Source organism: Geotrypetes seraphini, chromosome 8 (assembly GCF_902459505.1).
Source record: "Geotrypetes seraphini chromosome 8, aGeoSer1.1, whole genome shotgun sequence".
Taxonomy (NCBI): Eukaryota; Metazoa; Chordata; class Amphibia; order Gymnophiona; family Dermophiidae; genus Geotrypetes; species Geotrypetes seraphini.
Window position 1 is genome coordinate 26869451 of NC_047091.1, and position 13417 is coordinate 26882867.

The window sequence follows — 13417 nt, forward strand, 5'->3', positions numbered from 1 at the left end:
TATGTACAAAGGATCTCTGAGGGGAGAGGAAGGGATCGTAGAGATTAGTAGGTGGTGTGGATGGACAGACTGGGTAGTCCGTAATGTCCTTAACTCTGCCTTTTCCCATGTTTTCTAAGTAGAAAGGATCTCTGAGGGGAGAGGAAGGGATCGTAGAGATTAGTAGTTGGTGTGGATGGACAGACTGGGTAGTCCTTAATGTCCTGAACTCTGCCTTTTTCCATGTTTTCTATGTACAAAGGATGTCTGAGGGGAGAGGTAGGGATCGTAGAGATTAGTAGTTGGTGTGAATGGACAGACTGAGTAGTCCGTAATGTCCTTAACTATGCCTTTTTCCATGTTTCTATGTAGAAAGGATCTCTTAGGGGAGAGAAAGGGATCATGGAGATTAGTAGTTGGTGTGGATGGACAGACTGGGTAGTCCGTAATGTCCTTACTCTGCCTTTTTCCATGTTTCTATGTACAAAGGATCTCTGAGGGGAGAAGAAGGGATCGTAGAGATTAGTAGTTGGTGTGGATGGACAGACTGAGTAGTCCGTAATGTCCTTAACTATGCCTTTTTCCATGTTTCTATGTAGAAAGGATCTCTTAGGGGAGAAGAAGGGATCGTAGAGATTAGTAGTTGGTGTGGATGGACAGACTGGGTAGGCCATAATGTCCTTAACTCTGCCTTTTTCCATGTTTCTATGTACAAAGGATCTCTGAGGGGAGAGGAAGGGATCTTAGAGATTAGTAGTTGGTGTGAATGGACAAACTGGGTAGTCTGTAATGTCCTTAACTCTGCCTTTTTCCATGTTTCTATGTACAAAGGATCTCTGAGGGGAGAAGAAGGGATCGTAGAGATTAGTAGTTGGTGTGGATGGACAGACTGGGTAGTCCGTAATGTCCTTAACTCTGCCTTTTTCCATGTTTCTATGTACAAAGGATCTCTGAGGGGAGAAGAAGGGATCGTAGAGATTAGTAGTTGGTGTGGATGGACAGACTGGGTAGGCCATAATGTCCTTAACTCTGCCTTTTTCCATGTTTCTATGTACAAAGGATCTCTGAGGGGAGAGGAAGGGATCTTAGAGATTAGTAGTTGGTGTGAATGGACAAACTGGGTAGTCTGTAATGTCCTTAACTCTGCCTTTTTCCATGTTTCTATGTACAAAGGATCTCTGAGGGGAGAGGAAGGGATCGTAGAGATTAGTAGGTGGTGTGGATGGACAGACTGGGTAGTCCTTAATGTCCTGAACTCTGCCTTTTTCCATGTTTTCTATGTACAAAGGATCTCTGAGGGGAGAGGAAAGGATCGTAGAGATTAGTAGTTGGTGTGGATGGACAGACTGGATAGTCCGTAATGTCCTTAACTCTGCCTTTTCCCATGTTTTCTTTGTAGAAAGGATCTCTGAGGGGAGAGGAAGGGATCGTAGAGATTAGTACTTGGTGTGGATGGACAGACTGGGTAGTCCATAATGTCCTGAACTCTGCCTTTTTCCATGTTTCTATGTACAAAGGATCTCTGAGGGGAGAGGAAGGGATCGTAGAGATCAGTAGTTGGTGTGGATGGACAGACTGGGTAGTCCATAATGTCCTGAACTCTGCCTTTTTCCATGTTTTCTATGTAGAAAGGATCTCTTAGGGGAGAGGAAGGGATCATAGAGATTAGTAGTTGGTGTGGATGGACAGACTGGGTAGTCCGTAATGTCCTTAACTCTGCCTTTTTCCATGTTTCTATGTACAAAGGATCTCTGAGGGGAGAGGAAGGGATCGTAGAGATTAGTAGTTGGTGTGGATAGACAGACCGGATAGGCCGTATGATCTTTATCTGTGTCATTTTCTTTTTCTGTATTTCAACAAAGCATAAATGAGAGAAAGCTGTTGTAAGATCTCTGGTTGACAAGGTTGAACATTGCACTTTCTGTTCTTACTTTATTATGCCCTTGCAATTAGTTTGAAATTTGTCTTATTGATTCTTAAAAGTTATCAATAATTTCTTCTGATTGTGTGACACAGTATTGTAGAATGCAGAGGTTCCCAAATTCTAGTTGTGTGCACCTCTCATCTAACACGGTCTACCCCCCTCCCTTGTCATTGGAAGGCTTTTATGTTTCACTTATGTATGTGTCAACATTTGCTCATTTCTGATCTGATGAAAGTGCTAATAAAAAATATATTGTTAGTCCAGAAAAAAAAAGGTATCATTTTCTTTTCTATTTATTACCTTTTCCAAGATGAAGAGACTTCTCTCTTTTGTCTTTTCTCATATTCCCTTTATTGACAGCATTGGTGATCAGAGATGCTTGTGTAGAAAATAATTCAATTTTTCTCTAGTTTCATTGGTTTGTTGTGTATGTTGAACCCTGGTTAAAGAATAGACCTCAGCTCACATGCGAGGGAATAATCCGGAATTGTGTACTGACTGATGCAATCAACCTTATTCAGCATTGTTTCTTTGAAAAATGAAATGTCCTGTAATTTGGTAAGATCATAAAGAAGAAATGGCAGCACCATTTTCTCAGGGTCATCCTTAATTGAACATGTGCTCATGGGAGTGTAGAAGGGTAGGACACTTTTGGTAACACAGTGCATCTTATCGCCTTAGGTGAGGAGGTGTTGTTAATCCAGGAAAAATTGGATGGTATCAAGACTCGATATTCAGAAATTACCTCTATCAGTTTGAAGGCTCTAAGGATGTTGGAACAAGCTCAGCAGTTGGCCACTAAGTTCCAGTCAGCACACGAGGAGCTGCTCACGTGGCTAGATAAAGTTGAAGAAGAACTGACGTCCAGTGGACGACAGTCTCCCACTGGAGAAGAAATGGCCAAGTTCCAGCAGAGGCAGAAGGTGAGTATCGAGCCAAGTGAAGAAGAGGGTGTTAGGGATTAGCAGATATAAATGGTGTGGAAAAGCATATTGACCAAGTTGCGTGTAATATGATGAGACCGATTCACTGGTATACCAGTTACGCAAGAGAGAAATTAGTTGTCCAGGATTGTGCAATACTGCAGAGACATGCTTCATTAGATCGTGCCTCTTCAAAAGCAAAATTGCCCTATTTTTAAATGATGCCTAGTGCAGGACAGAACTTGGTCCCTGTTCATTTATTTATTTGATTTTTGTTAGCCGTACAGCTGCTGTCAATTGCTATATAGATACCACAAAAGCACATTTTCATCATAACATCATATAACCTTTTATTAATCACTGGTCTTCGTAGCCAAATATAATACAGTACTCCCCCGAAATCCCCGCGAATTTAAAAAAAAGTGAACTGTCAAAAGGCTGGAGAGGCAGGAGAGGGCAGCTGGAGTACCGGCGGGTGAAGAAAATCACTCGCGGTCTACTCCGTCCGCCTCTTCCTGTAGTAAAGTCACACACAGCTCCTGATTGATGTAGCCCAACTTTACTACAGGAAGAGGCGGTCGGAGCAGACCACGAATGACCACGATTTATGAAACACACATTCGCAGGGGAACACTGTACTCCATTTTTCAAATAGGGTTCACTCCATTTTAAGATCCAATAACACTCCCTGGTTTCATTCCATTCCAGGTTTATTCACATCTTCTTTAGCATGTTGTCTAAGCAGCTTATATGTTGTAGTATGAGAAAAGAGAGGAGAAACAGGGGGAAATGGGGGTTTGAGCTACAATATCTGATAGGAAACAAGGAGGGGGGAATGTGTAAATCAGGCTCGCAGTTGTCCCTACAGCAAAACTGGAATTAGCTAATAGGCATCAGAAAAAAGAAAGGTCTTAATATCTGATTTAAATTGCTGGAGGAAGGTGATGGGGCAGCTTGTTTAGAGGTATCATAAGAGCACACGAAAGGAAGATTTTGCTGCAAGGATCTAAATGATCTGGGGGGAAAGTAGGAAGTCAGGTATTGAGAAAGAAATAGGGATGGATTTACTGGAAGTTGCATTGCATATTTTCTGCAGGAGCTGAAGAAGGAGGTCATGGAGTATAGACTTGTTCTAGACACTGTGAACGAGGTCAGCAGCGCCCTCCTTGCTCTAGTACCTTGGCGAGCCCGTGAAGGACTGGATAAGCTCGTATTAGATGCTAACGAACGGTACAGATTGGCCAGGGACACCATTGAGCATCGAGTGCACCAGATAGATGCTGCTATCCAAAGGTCCCAACAGGTAAGAAAGTTAGGTAACTATGGAAGGAGGGAGGTTTGGGTAATTTTATTAATTGATTTTATTTTTGGTGAACTGTGCAGTTACTCAAATTAGACACAACGTATGCAAATGTTTCTTCTATTTCTTAAAATTAATATACTGCAATGACCTGTCCTGGCAGCATGCGTGCATTTGATACGACAGCCCCCACTCTCTCAGTTGTGGACAAGCCCACATAGACTACTATTGCCTACCCACTCACGTACCTCATCCACCATCAGACGTACAAACACACAGTCAAACATGCAGTCAGTATGGCACTGAGGAACGTCTGGGGTCTTTGAGGTCTGGGGGGCTCATAAGCTTTACCTCTGAGGTTTTGTAGGCTGTGGATATTGTGAGGTTTGGTCACCACTGCGTTTCTTGGGAATAGGGTTTGGAGGGGGGATTTTTCGAAAAGATAATATGCTGATGTGATGTTGTTTCTTGTGCTTTCTGTGTATAAGCTTAAAATAAATATTACCAAAAAAACCCCATATAGTCAAACACATACTATTAATCATTTCTATAGCGCTGAACACATTTTATGCATTTATCTGACCCTGCTGTTTTTGTACATGTGGCAGTGGAGGGTTAAATGACTTTCCCAGGGTCACAAGGAGCTGCAGTGGAAGTTGGATCCAGTTCCCTAGGATCAAAGTCCGCTGCGTTGACTATTAGGCTCCTCCTCCTCCTCTACTCGCATCACAGATACTCCCTTATTCACACTTGCACGTGCTGAGCCAGCCTAATGTCCACTCATGCATCTTATCCACATCCATTGCCAAAATGTATGTGTACTTGAATCTCCCACTCTTTGTCATGCTTCTGTTCCTCTTAGAATCTATTGTCGGAGTTCAAAATGATTTTACAATTGTTTTTTAAGGAGAAATTTGACCTTAGGATGTCATGTATGATAATTACTTAGCGATGGAAAATCATATCCTGAATGTTGTTAGAGTGCGTTCCTGCAGATGAAAATACTCTCTAGGGTGAAGCCAATGTTATCAGTGTAGACTTCCAGGTAGTAATTCAAAGCCTTGTCATTACTAAACTGGATTTCTGTAATGCATTATTTTAGGGTGTAACAAAATCAAAGATGCATGCTTTACAAGTTTTATTATTTCGAAACAGGGACGAAGTGCGAAATAATAAAATTTGCAGACGACACTAAACTATTTAGTGGAGCTCGGACTAAAGAGGACTGCGAAGAATTGCAAAGGGAATTGAACAAACTAGGGGAATGGGCGACGAGATGGCAGATGAAGTTCAACGTTGAGAAATTTAAAGTATTACTGTGGGAAACAGAAACCCAAGGTACAACTATACGATGGGAGGGATATTATTAAATGAGGGTACCCAAGAAAGGGACTTGGGGGTAATGGTGGCACAGTGCGCAGCAGCCGCTAAGAAAGCAAACAGAATGCTAGGCATAATCAAGAAGGGTATTACAACCAGAACGAAAGAAGTTATCCTGCCATTGTATCGGGCGATGGTGCGTCCGCTTCTGGAGTACTGCGTCCAATATTGGTCACCGTACCTTAAAAAGGATATGGCGATACTCGAGAGGGTTCAGAGGAGAGCGACACGTTTGATAAATAATTTACTTGGACTTCCAAAAAGCGTTTGACAAGGTTCCGCACGCAAGGCTTATGAGTAAACTATTAAGTCATGGAATAGGAGGAGAAGTGCACGGATGGATTGGAAATTGGTTAGAGAACAGAATGCAGAGGGTAACCATAAATGGGAAATTCTCGGAATGAGAAAAGGTGACCAGCGGCATGCCCCAGGGCTCGGTTCTTGGTCCCATTTTGTTCAATATTTTTATAAATGACCTGGAAGAGGAAACAACTTGTAATATAATCAAGTTTGCGGATGATACAAAACTATGTCGGGCGGTTGGCTCTCAAAGGGACTGTGAGGATCTTCAGAAAGATCTAAATCAGCTGGAAACATGGGCGATAAAGTGGCAGATGAGTTTTAACATAGACAAATGCAAGGTGATGCATCTGGGAAAGAAAAACAAAGAACATGAATACAAGATGTCGGGGGTGACATTAGCCAAATGCGAACAAGAAAGGGATTTGGGGGTGCTGATAGACAGAACCCTAAAACCATCGGCGGCGAAGAAAGCAAATAGGATGTTAGGCATGATTAAGAGGGATCACGAGTAGGTCGGAAGATGTTATAATGCCACTTTACAGAACAATGGTCAGACCACACTTAGAATACTGTGTCCAACACTGGTCTCCATACCTTAAGAAGGATAAAATTCTGTTGGAGAGGGTACAGAGGCGAGCCACGAAACTAGTCAAAGGCATGGAGAATTTAAACTACATGGAACGCCTCGGAAAACTGGGAATGTTCACCCTCGAAAAGAGAAGACTGCGTGGGGATCTAATAGAGACTTAAAATATTAAAGGGATTTGATCAAATTGACCAGGAAGCAGCATTACTGACATTTTCAGATGTGACGCGGACAAGAGGTCATAGCCTAAAACTGAATGGCAGCAGGTTCAGGACAAATGTCAGGAAGTTCTGTTTCACACAAAGAGTGGTGGGCGCTTGGAATGCTCTCCCGGAGGAGGTGGTGGCAGAAAATACTGTGCTGGGTTTCAAACGCATGTTAGATGCACACCTTCTTGCAGATCATATTGAGGGATACGGGAAAACCGGGTCTCCAAAAAGGAGCACCTAAATGGGCCTCCGCGTGTGCGGATCGCCGGACTAGATGGACCTTGGTCTGATCCGGTGAAGGCGTTTCTTATGTTCTTATAAAGGGGATGGAAAACCTTTCATACGCTGAGAGATTGGAGAAACTGGGTCTATTTTCCCTGGAGAAGAGAAGACTTAGAGGGGATATGATAGAGACTTACAAGATCATGAAGGGCATAGAGAGAGTAGAGAGGGACAGATTCTTCAAACTTTCAGAAAATAAAAAAACAAGAGGGCATTCAGAAAAGTTGAAAGGGGACAGATTCAAAACGAATGCTAAGAAGTTCTTCTTTACCCAACGTGTGGTGGACACATGGAATGCGCTTCCAGAGAGCGTAATAGGGCAGAGTACGGTACTGGGGTTCAAGAAAGAATTGGACAATTTCCTGCTGGAAAAGGGGATAGAGGGGTATAGATAGAGGATTACTGCACAGGTCCTGGACCTGTTGGGCCGCCGCGTGAGCGGACTGCGGTATCTCCAGTGCTGAAGCAATTACATTGGTTGCCCATGGAGTACAAAATTTTGACCGTAATACGGGGAAGCAGCAAAGTATTTGGTTGAGGCACTGAGAAGATAGAAGCCAAAATGCAAACTATGCTTACAAGCGCCAATGAGACAAACTCATGATGTGCACTATGAAAAGAGCTGGATGGCAGTGAATCTTGGTCTATGGAATGCAGTGAAGAGTTTATTGAGGTGGTTCTTTCATAAGGGCTCAAAGTTAATCTGGAGCACTGATATTTTATATGATTTTCAATTGTGCGGAGATGTTGGAATTTGTACATTTTGAAGAATGTCTTTTTACATTATGTATGTGAACTTGTAATCCGCATAAGTTGATGGGTGGACTATAAATGTTTTAAATAAATAAATTAAATAATTTCCTTTCCTTGAAACCTACCAAACCACTCCACAGTCCCACCCTGTCTTGTCTGTAATGAAATGATCGAGTAGTTGTTAGTAGGTTCGGCTGCGGCGTTTCTTTGTTTGGAAGGTGACAGGAGTACAGTATTCTATATCGGGCAGGGCTTTCAAGTACTGTATTGTGGTCTCTGGCTCCATCTGTTGGTAAAGAGGCCTAATTGATGCATCAGGACCGGACTGGTAGGATTCCTTGAAAGTAGATTAGCAGATAGGACCAAATTTATCCTTATTTTAATAAATAATACATTCTGTATCTTCTACCAGAACAGGAAACGGCATGCCATGTAACAAAGTAATAAGCAAAAAACAAAAGGAATTGACCCCAAAATATCCACAAAAAAGAAAATCCAGAGAAAACAAAAAAAACTCTGTGGAGTGACGATGTTCCCAAATGGACTTTATTTGAAAGTATCAAAGTTCCAAAGGTACACTAAAATCATCCTTTGGAACTTTGATACTTTCAAATAAAGTTCACATGTAACAAAGTAATACCATAAATTAAATTCCGTTTTAAATAACCCACAGAACACGTGGTAAGCAATATTCTCCTCCAACCAAGTAACAAAATATGGATTGGTGGAGAAAAAGACCTCAGTCATTTTTTCCTGTCTAAACACTTTACTCTTTTCATGTCCGATCCGACATATAATCATTGGTCAAAAAACTTCATGCTCCAATTAAAATTCAGACCCACTATATCAATGTACATACCATATCATATAATTTCTTATATCCTGCAAATTTCATCATGGATTCATTGTGGTTTACAATTAGCTTAAAAGAACAAACAATGAGAAAATTCCCATCAGTTTCTGGAACCAAGTGGGTAGAGTTACACGGTAAGAGGTTTGTCTTTAAGGTTTTCCTAAAGTTATAATAAGGGAGCTGATGTACATTTGAAGGTTTGCTATTCCAGACCTTGTGGCCCTGGAATTCGAAGGTGGACTAAAAAAGTTTCTTTCGTTGGACTTGTTGGGGAGAGAGGCGTTTTGTTGCTCTTGAGTGTTGAAAAAAGGATGAAACCTTAATATATAAGAACATGAGATTTCTCCATAAATTGCCTTATAGACCACATCCACAACTTACTTCAGGATTGCCACTTACGAGTGAGATTCATGCAGCTGGTAACCCAGTTGAGCCTAAGTGGAAGCCTGGTCCCCGAATCGGACTTGCACACCTGAGGGGATACCTGGAGGAGTCCAGGTCCTTTCCCTACACTCTGCTTGGACAGTCCCTGGGTTGATAAGTTGGCCCAGAAGACAGAAGAGGGGAAAAAGATTTCTCAGGGCATGTTTATAAAATCATTTTAAAGAAGGATCTGACCAGCTGCCAAGACTATCTGTGCCAGGAATGGTACGCCAGAATCTTAAGTTGCCAGCTGGGAGCAGCTTGGGGTGGGGTGAGATTTACCTGCAGCAGGTAAATCTCAGAATGAGATGATTCAGCTCAGGACGTTTTATCACATCTGTGCTGAAACAGCCCCTCTGAATCGTCCCATGGGGCACTATGGGAGAAAGATCCATCACAATTACTATCCTGCCTCCACATAATGTTCCCTTTTTGAGGTTGTAATGAAGTAATGGTGCAGAAGAGGTTTGGATAGCGAATCTGTGAACTGACAGCCATTCCATGAAAACCTCAAACTTTCCAAGTGGTGAGGTTCCTTTTCTGCTCCATGTCTGAGGCACGGAATGCTGTGTTATAGCAGGGGTTTCTGTGGATTTGGCAGAGACATGCAGGAAGAGGAGGAGCTGTAGTTTGGGGATGGGAGTGGGGGGCATCTTCCCCCCCTACTGGAGACGATTGAGGCCCTGCAGCTTTCCTTACCCAGCACTCCACCCTCCAATTCTGCGACAATTCATCGCGGCTGATTCAGCGTCTTAGACCTGATAAATCAGTCCTTCCTAGCCGGTGGTGGGGAGCCGTGGTCAGAGAGAGGTTGCTTGGGCTGAGAGCAAAGGCGGAGCATTTGGCAGTAAAGCAGGCAGCTGCTGTGGCTGTGAGCTGGATGGGGGATTTTTCTTGTGTACCTGCATCCTAATTCCTTTACTCCATGTCTTTTCCCTTTTCACTAGTATGAGCAAACAACTGAAGCAGAATTAGCCTGGGTTGCCGAGACAAAACGGAAACTGCTGGCCCTGGGTCCCATTCGACTAGAGCAGGACAAGACTACAGCCCAGCTGCAGGTGCAAAAGGTACGTAGAAGAGAAGGCATTTATGGAAGCAGTCTGAGGGAAAGGGTTTATTTCACCAGTAATACAGAACAGGGAAATGACTGAGCACCTTCCAGCATTTTCAGGGTTTTTTGAATCCTTTGGGCTCAGTTTGTTCCCACTCCTAGTCTCTCAGTTTCCTTTCCAGCTATCAGGCCCAGGCTCAGTCCCACAGTTTCCTCTTTCTTCTCTTCCCCCAAGGGTTTCACATCTCTCGTTCCTTCTTCCACACATAGCCTAAGTTCTTCCTCTCCCTAGGTTTTTTCTAAGTCTCCTCCTGAACCTTATTGCTTTCCCAGTCCTGACTAGAGAATGACACGGGGAAAAAATCTGTCCCCGTCACTGCACCGTCCCCGGCCCACCATCCTTTGCACCGCCCCGTCACTTCCGTTCCCTTCACCGCCCCGTCACCGCCACTGCCAACCCATTCACCGCCCCGTCACCGTCCCCGTCTAGCACCCATCTTCTTCCCTCCGCTCCCCCATAGTCTGGCATCTGTCTTCTTCCCTTCCAGCGTATTCTCCCCACTCTGCCTTCCACATTTCCTTTCAGGGTCTGTTCCTCTCTACCCTCTTTCAATGTCTGTTCTATTCCTTTCCACCACCACCCTTCCCTCCCTCCTTTACCATCTGTTCCTTTCTACCACCCTTCTTTCATATCTTCTATCAGTCCCCCCACCATCACTAGCAGTCTCTCTTCTCCCTTACCATGAGCAAATAGAACTTCTGAAAATTGTATTGCTGAGGCATTATTTCTAGTACGCTTTTTTTTCCAGATGGATAATGACATCAATTTTATAATTCTTACTGTCTGCTCTGATTTCATTCACAATTTGGTTTGTGTTTTGTACCTGAGGATTCCATGAGGCATTTAACCTTTTCCTGTCTCTTCTGTGATTTCAAGTTGATTCCTTCAATAATGGAGTCTCAAGGCAGTAGCAGTTTTCTATTTTGGGCTCTTTTGACATTGTTTAAGGGATTTCTTGTACATTTGGTGCTGGTCTTCTTTGATGAGGTCACTTCAGAATCTATTTCCAAGGAAGAGAAACTTTTTCCCTTTCACCCCCTCCTTCCTTGTGTGAGCCGGAACACGCGGTCCCCGCAAGCAAGTAATTTTATATTATTTTCATTCTATTCATTCATAGAAATTAAAGTCTAGATAATGCCAGTCACATAACAAAACATGATTTTACAAAAATAATTCCCTGCACAGTCAAGCCTGCAAGGATTACTAGATGTCTTTCAGCAGCTCCCCTCCCTCCCTCCCCCTTACCTTTGTGGCCAAGTCAAAATGATCTACCAACAATAAAATTTTAAAAACACAAAGCACGCTGTATGCAGAGAAAATGTTAATTATCATTTATATTCCGCGGGTTTTCAAAGAGGTCAAGGCAGATGATTTTATGCAATGTCACCTCAGTAACAACTATACAAAAATAGACAAATATTCCCCCTCCCTTTTTACTAAACTGCGATAGCGGTTTTTAGCGCAGGGAGCTGCGCTGAATGCCCCACGCTGCTCTCGATGCTCATAGGCTCCCTGCGCTAAAAACCGCTATTGCGTTTTAGTAAAAGGGGGCCATAGTGCAAAATATAGACAGCAGATATAAATTCTCAAAACGGACACATTTTGATCACTAAGTTGAAAATAAAATCATTTTTCCTACCTTTTTGTCTGGTGATTTCATGAGTCTCTGGTCCTTCTTCTGATCCTTCTTCTTTCTTCTCCTGCCCCCCCCCCTCTTTCTTTCTCTTTCCCCCTGGCTCCCCTCTTTATTTCTACCTTTCTTTCTCTCTCCCCCTGGCCCTCCTCTTTCTTTCTGCCTTTCTTTCTCTCTCCCTCTGGCCCCCCTCTTTATTTCTGCCTTTCTTTCTTTCTTCCCCTGGCCTCCCTCTTTATTTCTCTCTCTCCCCCTGGCCCTCCTCTTTCTTTCTCTCCCTCTTGACCCCCTCTTTATTTCTGCCTTTCTTTTTCTCTCCCCTTGGTCCCCCTCTTTCTTTCTGCCTTTCTTTCTCTCTCCCCCTGACCCCTCTTTATTTCTGCCTTTCTTTCTCTCTCCCCCTGGCCCCCCTCTTTATTTTTTTCCTTTCTTTCTCTCTCCCCCTAGCCCCCACAAAGCCATCGTGCCAATTTCTCCACTTCCACGATTCTTTCCCTACCCTCACCCCCAAGCCAGCAGCCGATTTCTCCCTGCTCCTTCCCCGATGTCCTGAACTTCATCGGGCAGCAGCAGCATTCACAATTCACTGCTGTTGCCCGCTTCAGGCCTTCCTCTCTGTCGGGTCTTGTCTTCATGAAAACAGGAAGTAGGCAGAACCCGGCAGAGAACAAGGCCTGAAGCCGGCAACAGCAGCGAATTGTAAACGCTGCTGCTGCCCGAAGAAGGTAATGGAGCACCGAGGCAGACCGCTTCTCCCCCTCCCAGCCGAATCCCCGCTGACCCTCCTATCTCCCCCGTGAACCTTTCCGACCCTCCAAGCGAGAGCAGCAAACCTCCTTCGCGGCTTTCTCCTCCCTCTGCTGCGTCACTGATGACATCATCAGTGATGCGGCAGAGGGAGGAGAAAGCCTACACTACTGGAGGGAGGCTTGCTGCTTTCGCTGGGAGGGTCAGAAAGGTTCACTTGGGGGGGGAGAGATAGGAGGGTCAGCGGGGGTTCGGCTGGGAGAGGGGAGAAGCGGTCTGCCTCGGTGCTCCAAGGCCTGGCGCCATTACCTTTTTCGCCCCTCCCCCCCCCCCCCCCCCCCCCTTGGTACGCTACTGCTCTCCTTAGTTTGCCAGTTTTCTTTTTCGGCGACCGGAACGCTTTCAAAGAGCCGCGCACGCGCGGCTGCTCAAAGTTCAATCTTCTGCTCTGCTGCAACTTCCTGTTTCCGGTTGGGTCAGAGCAGAAGATTGAATACTGAGCAGCCGCGCGTGCGCGGCTCTTTTGAAAGCGTTCCGGTCGCCGAAAAAGAAAGCTGGCAAACTAAGGTGAGGTGGAGAGAGGAAGATGGTTAAACGATCGAGCCGGTGGGCGGGTGGGGGCTGCGGGGACCGCACGATCCTTTATGCCTCACTGCGGTGACAAGACCATTCACCGCTCCACGGGGCGGTGATGGCCTTGTCCCCGTCCCCGCAGAGGCTGCTAATTTTCATTCCCCGTTTTTGGCGGGTTACCCGCGGGTAAACCGCCACCGTGTCATTCTCTAGTCCTGACCACCATCCATCGCAATATTCTACCCTCTCCCTCCCAGACTCAGTCTTCCTCCTCATCTCTTTAATAGATGATGCACCTTGCTTTCTTCCTTCTCCCGAAGGGGTTTATTTCCCCTTTCAGCCACCAGACTTGAACCCACCAGATTCTCTCTCCATTCTGGCCTGGAGTGGTGCATTCTCCTGGTCCAGAAGAAGTCACAACTGCACCCATACTCCGC

General features: G+C 44.6%; 1 protein-coding gene across 16 annotated transcripts in view; it reads left to right on the forward strand.

The window, feature by feature from the left end:
• The window catches only part of MACF1 (microtubule actin crosslinking factor 1), a 423081-nt gene that overhangs the window by 297414 nt on the left and 112250 nt on the right, over positions 1-13417 (forward strand). For all 16 annotated transcript variants that reach the window (XM_033953642.1, XM_033953648.1, XM_033953649.1 and 13 more), the window contains 3 exons: positions 2585-2826; positions 3923-4129; positions 9863-9982. In XM_033953642.1, the coding sequence (XP_033809533.1) occupies positions 2585-2826; positions 3923-4129; positions 9863-9982 (569 nt within the window). The remainder of the gene's footprint in view (positions 1-2584; positions 2827-3922; positions 4130-9862; positions 9983-13417) is intronic.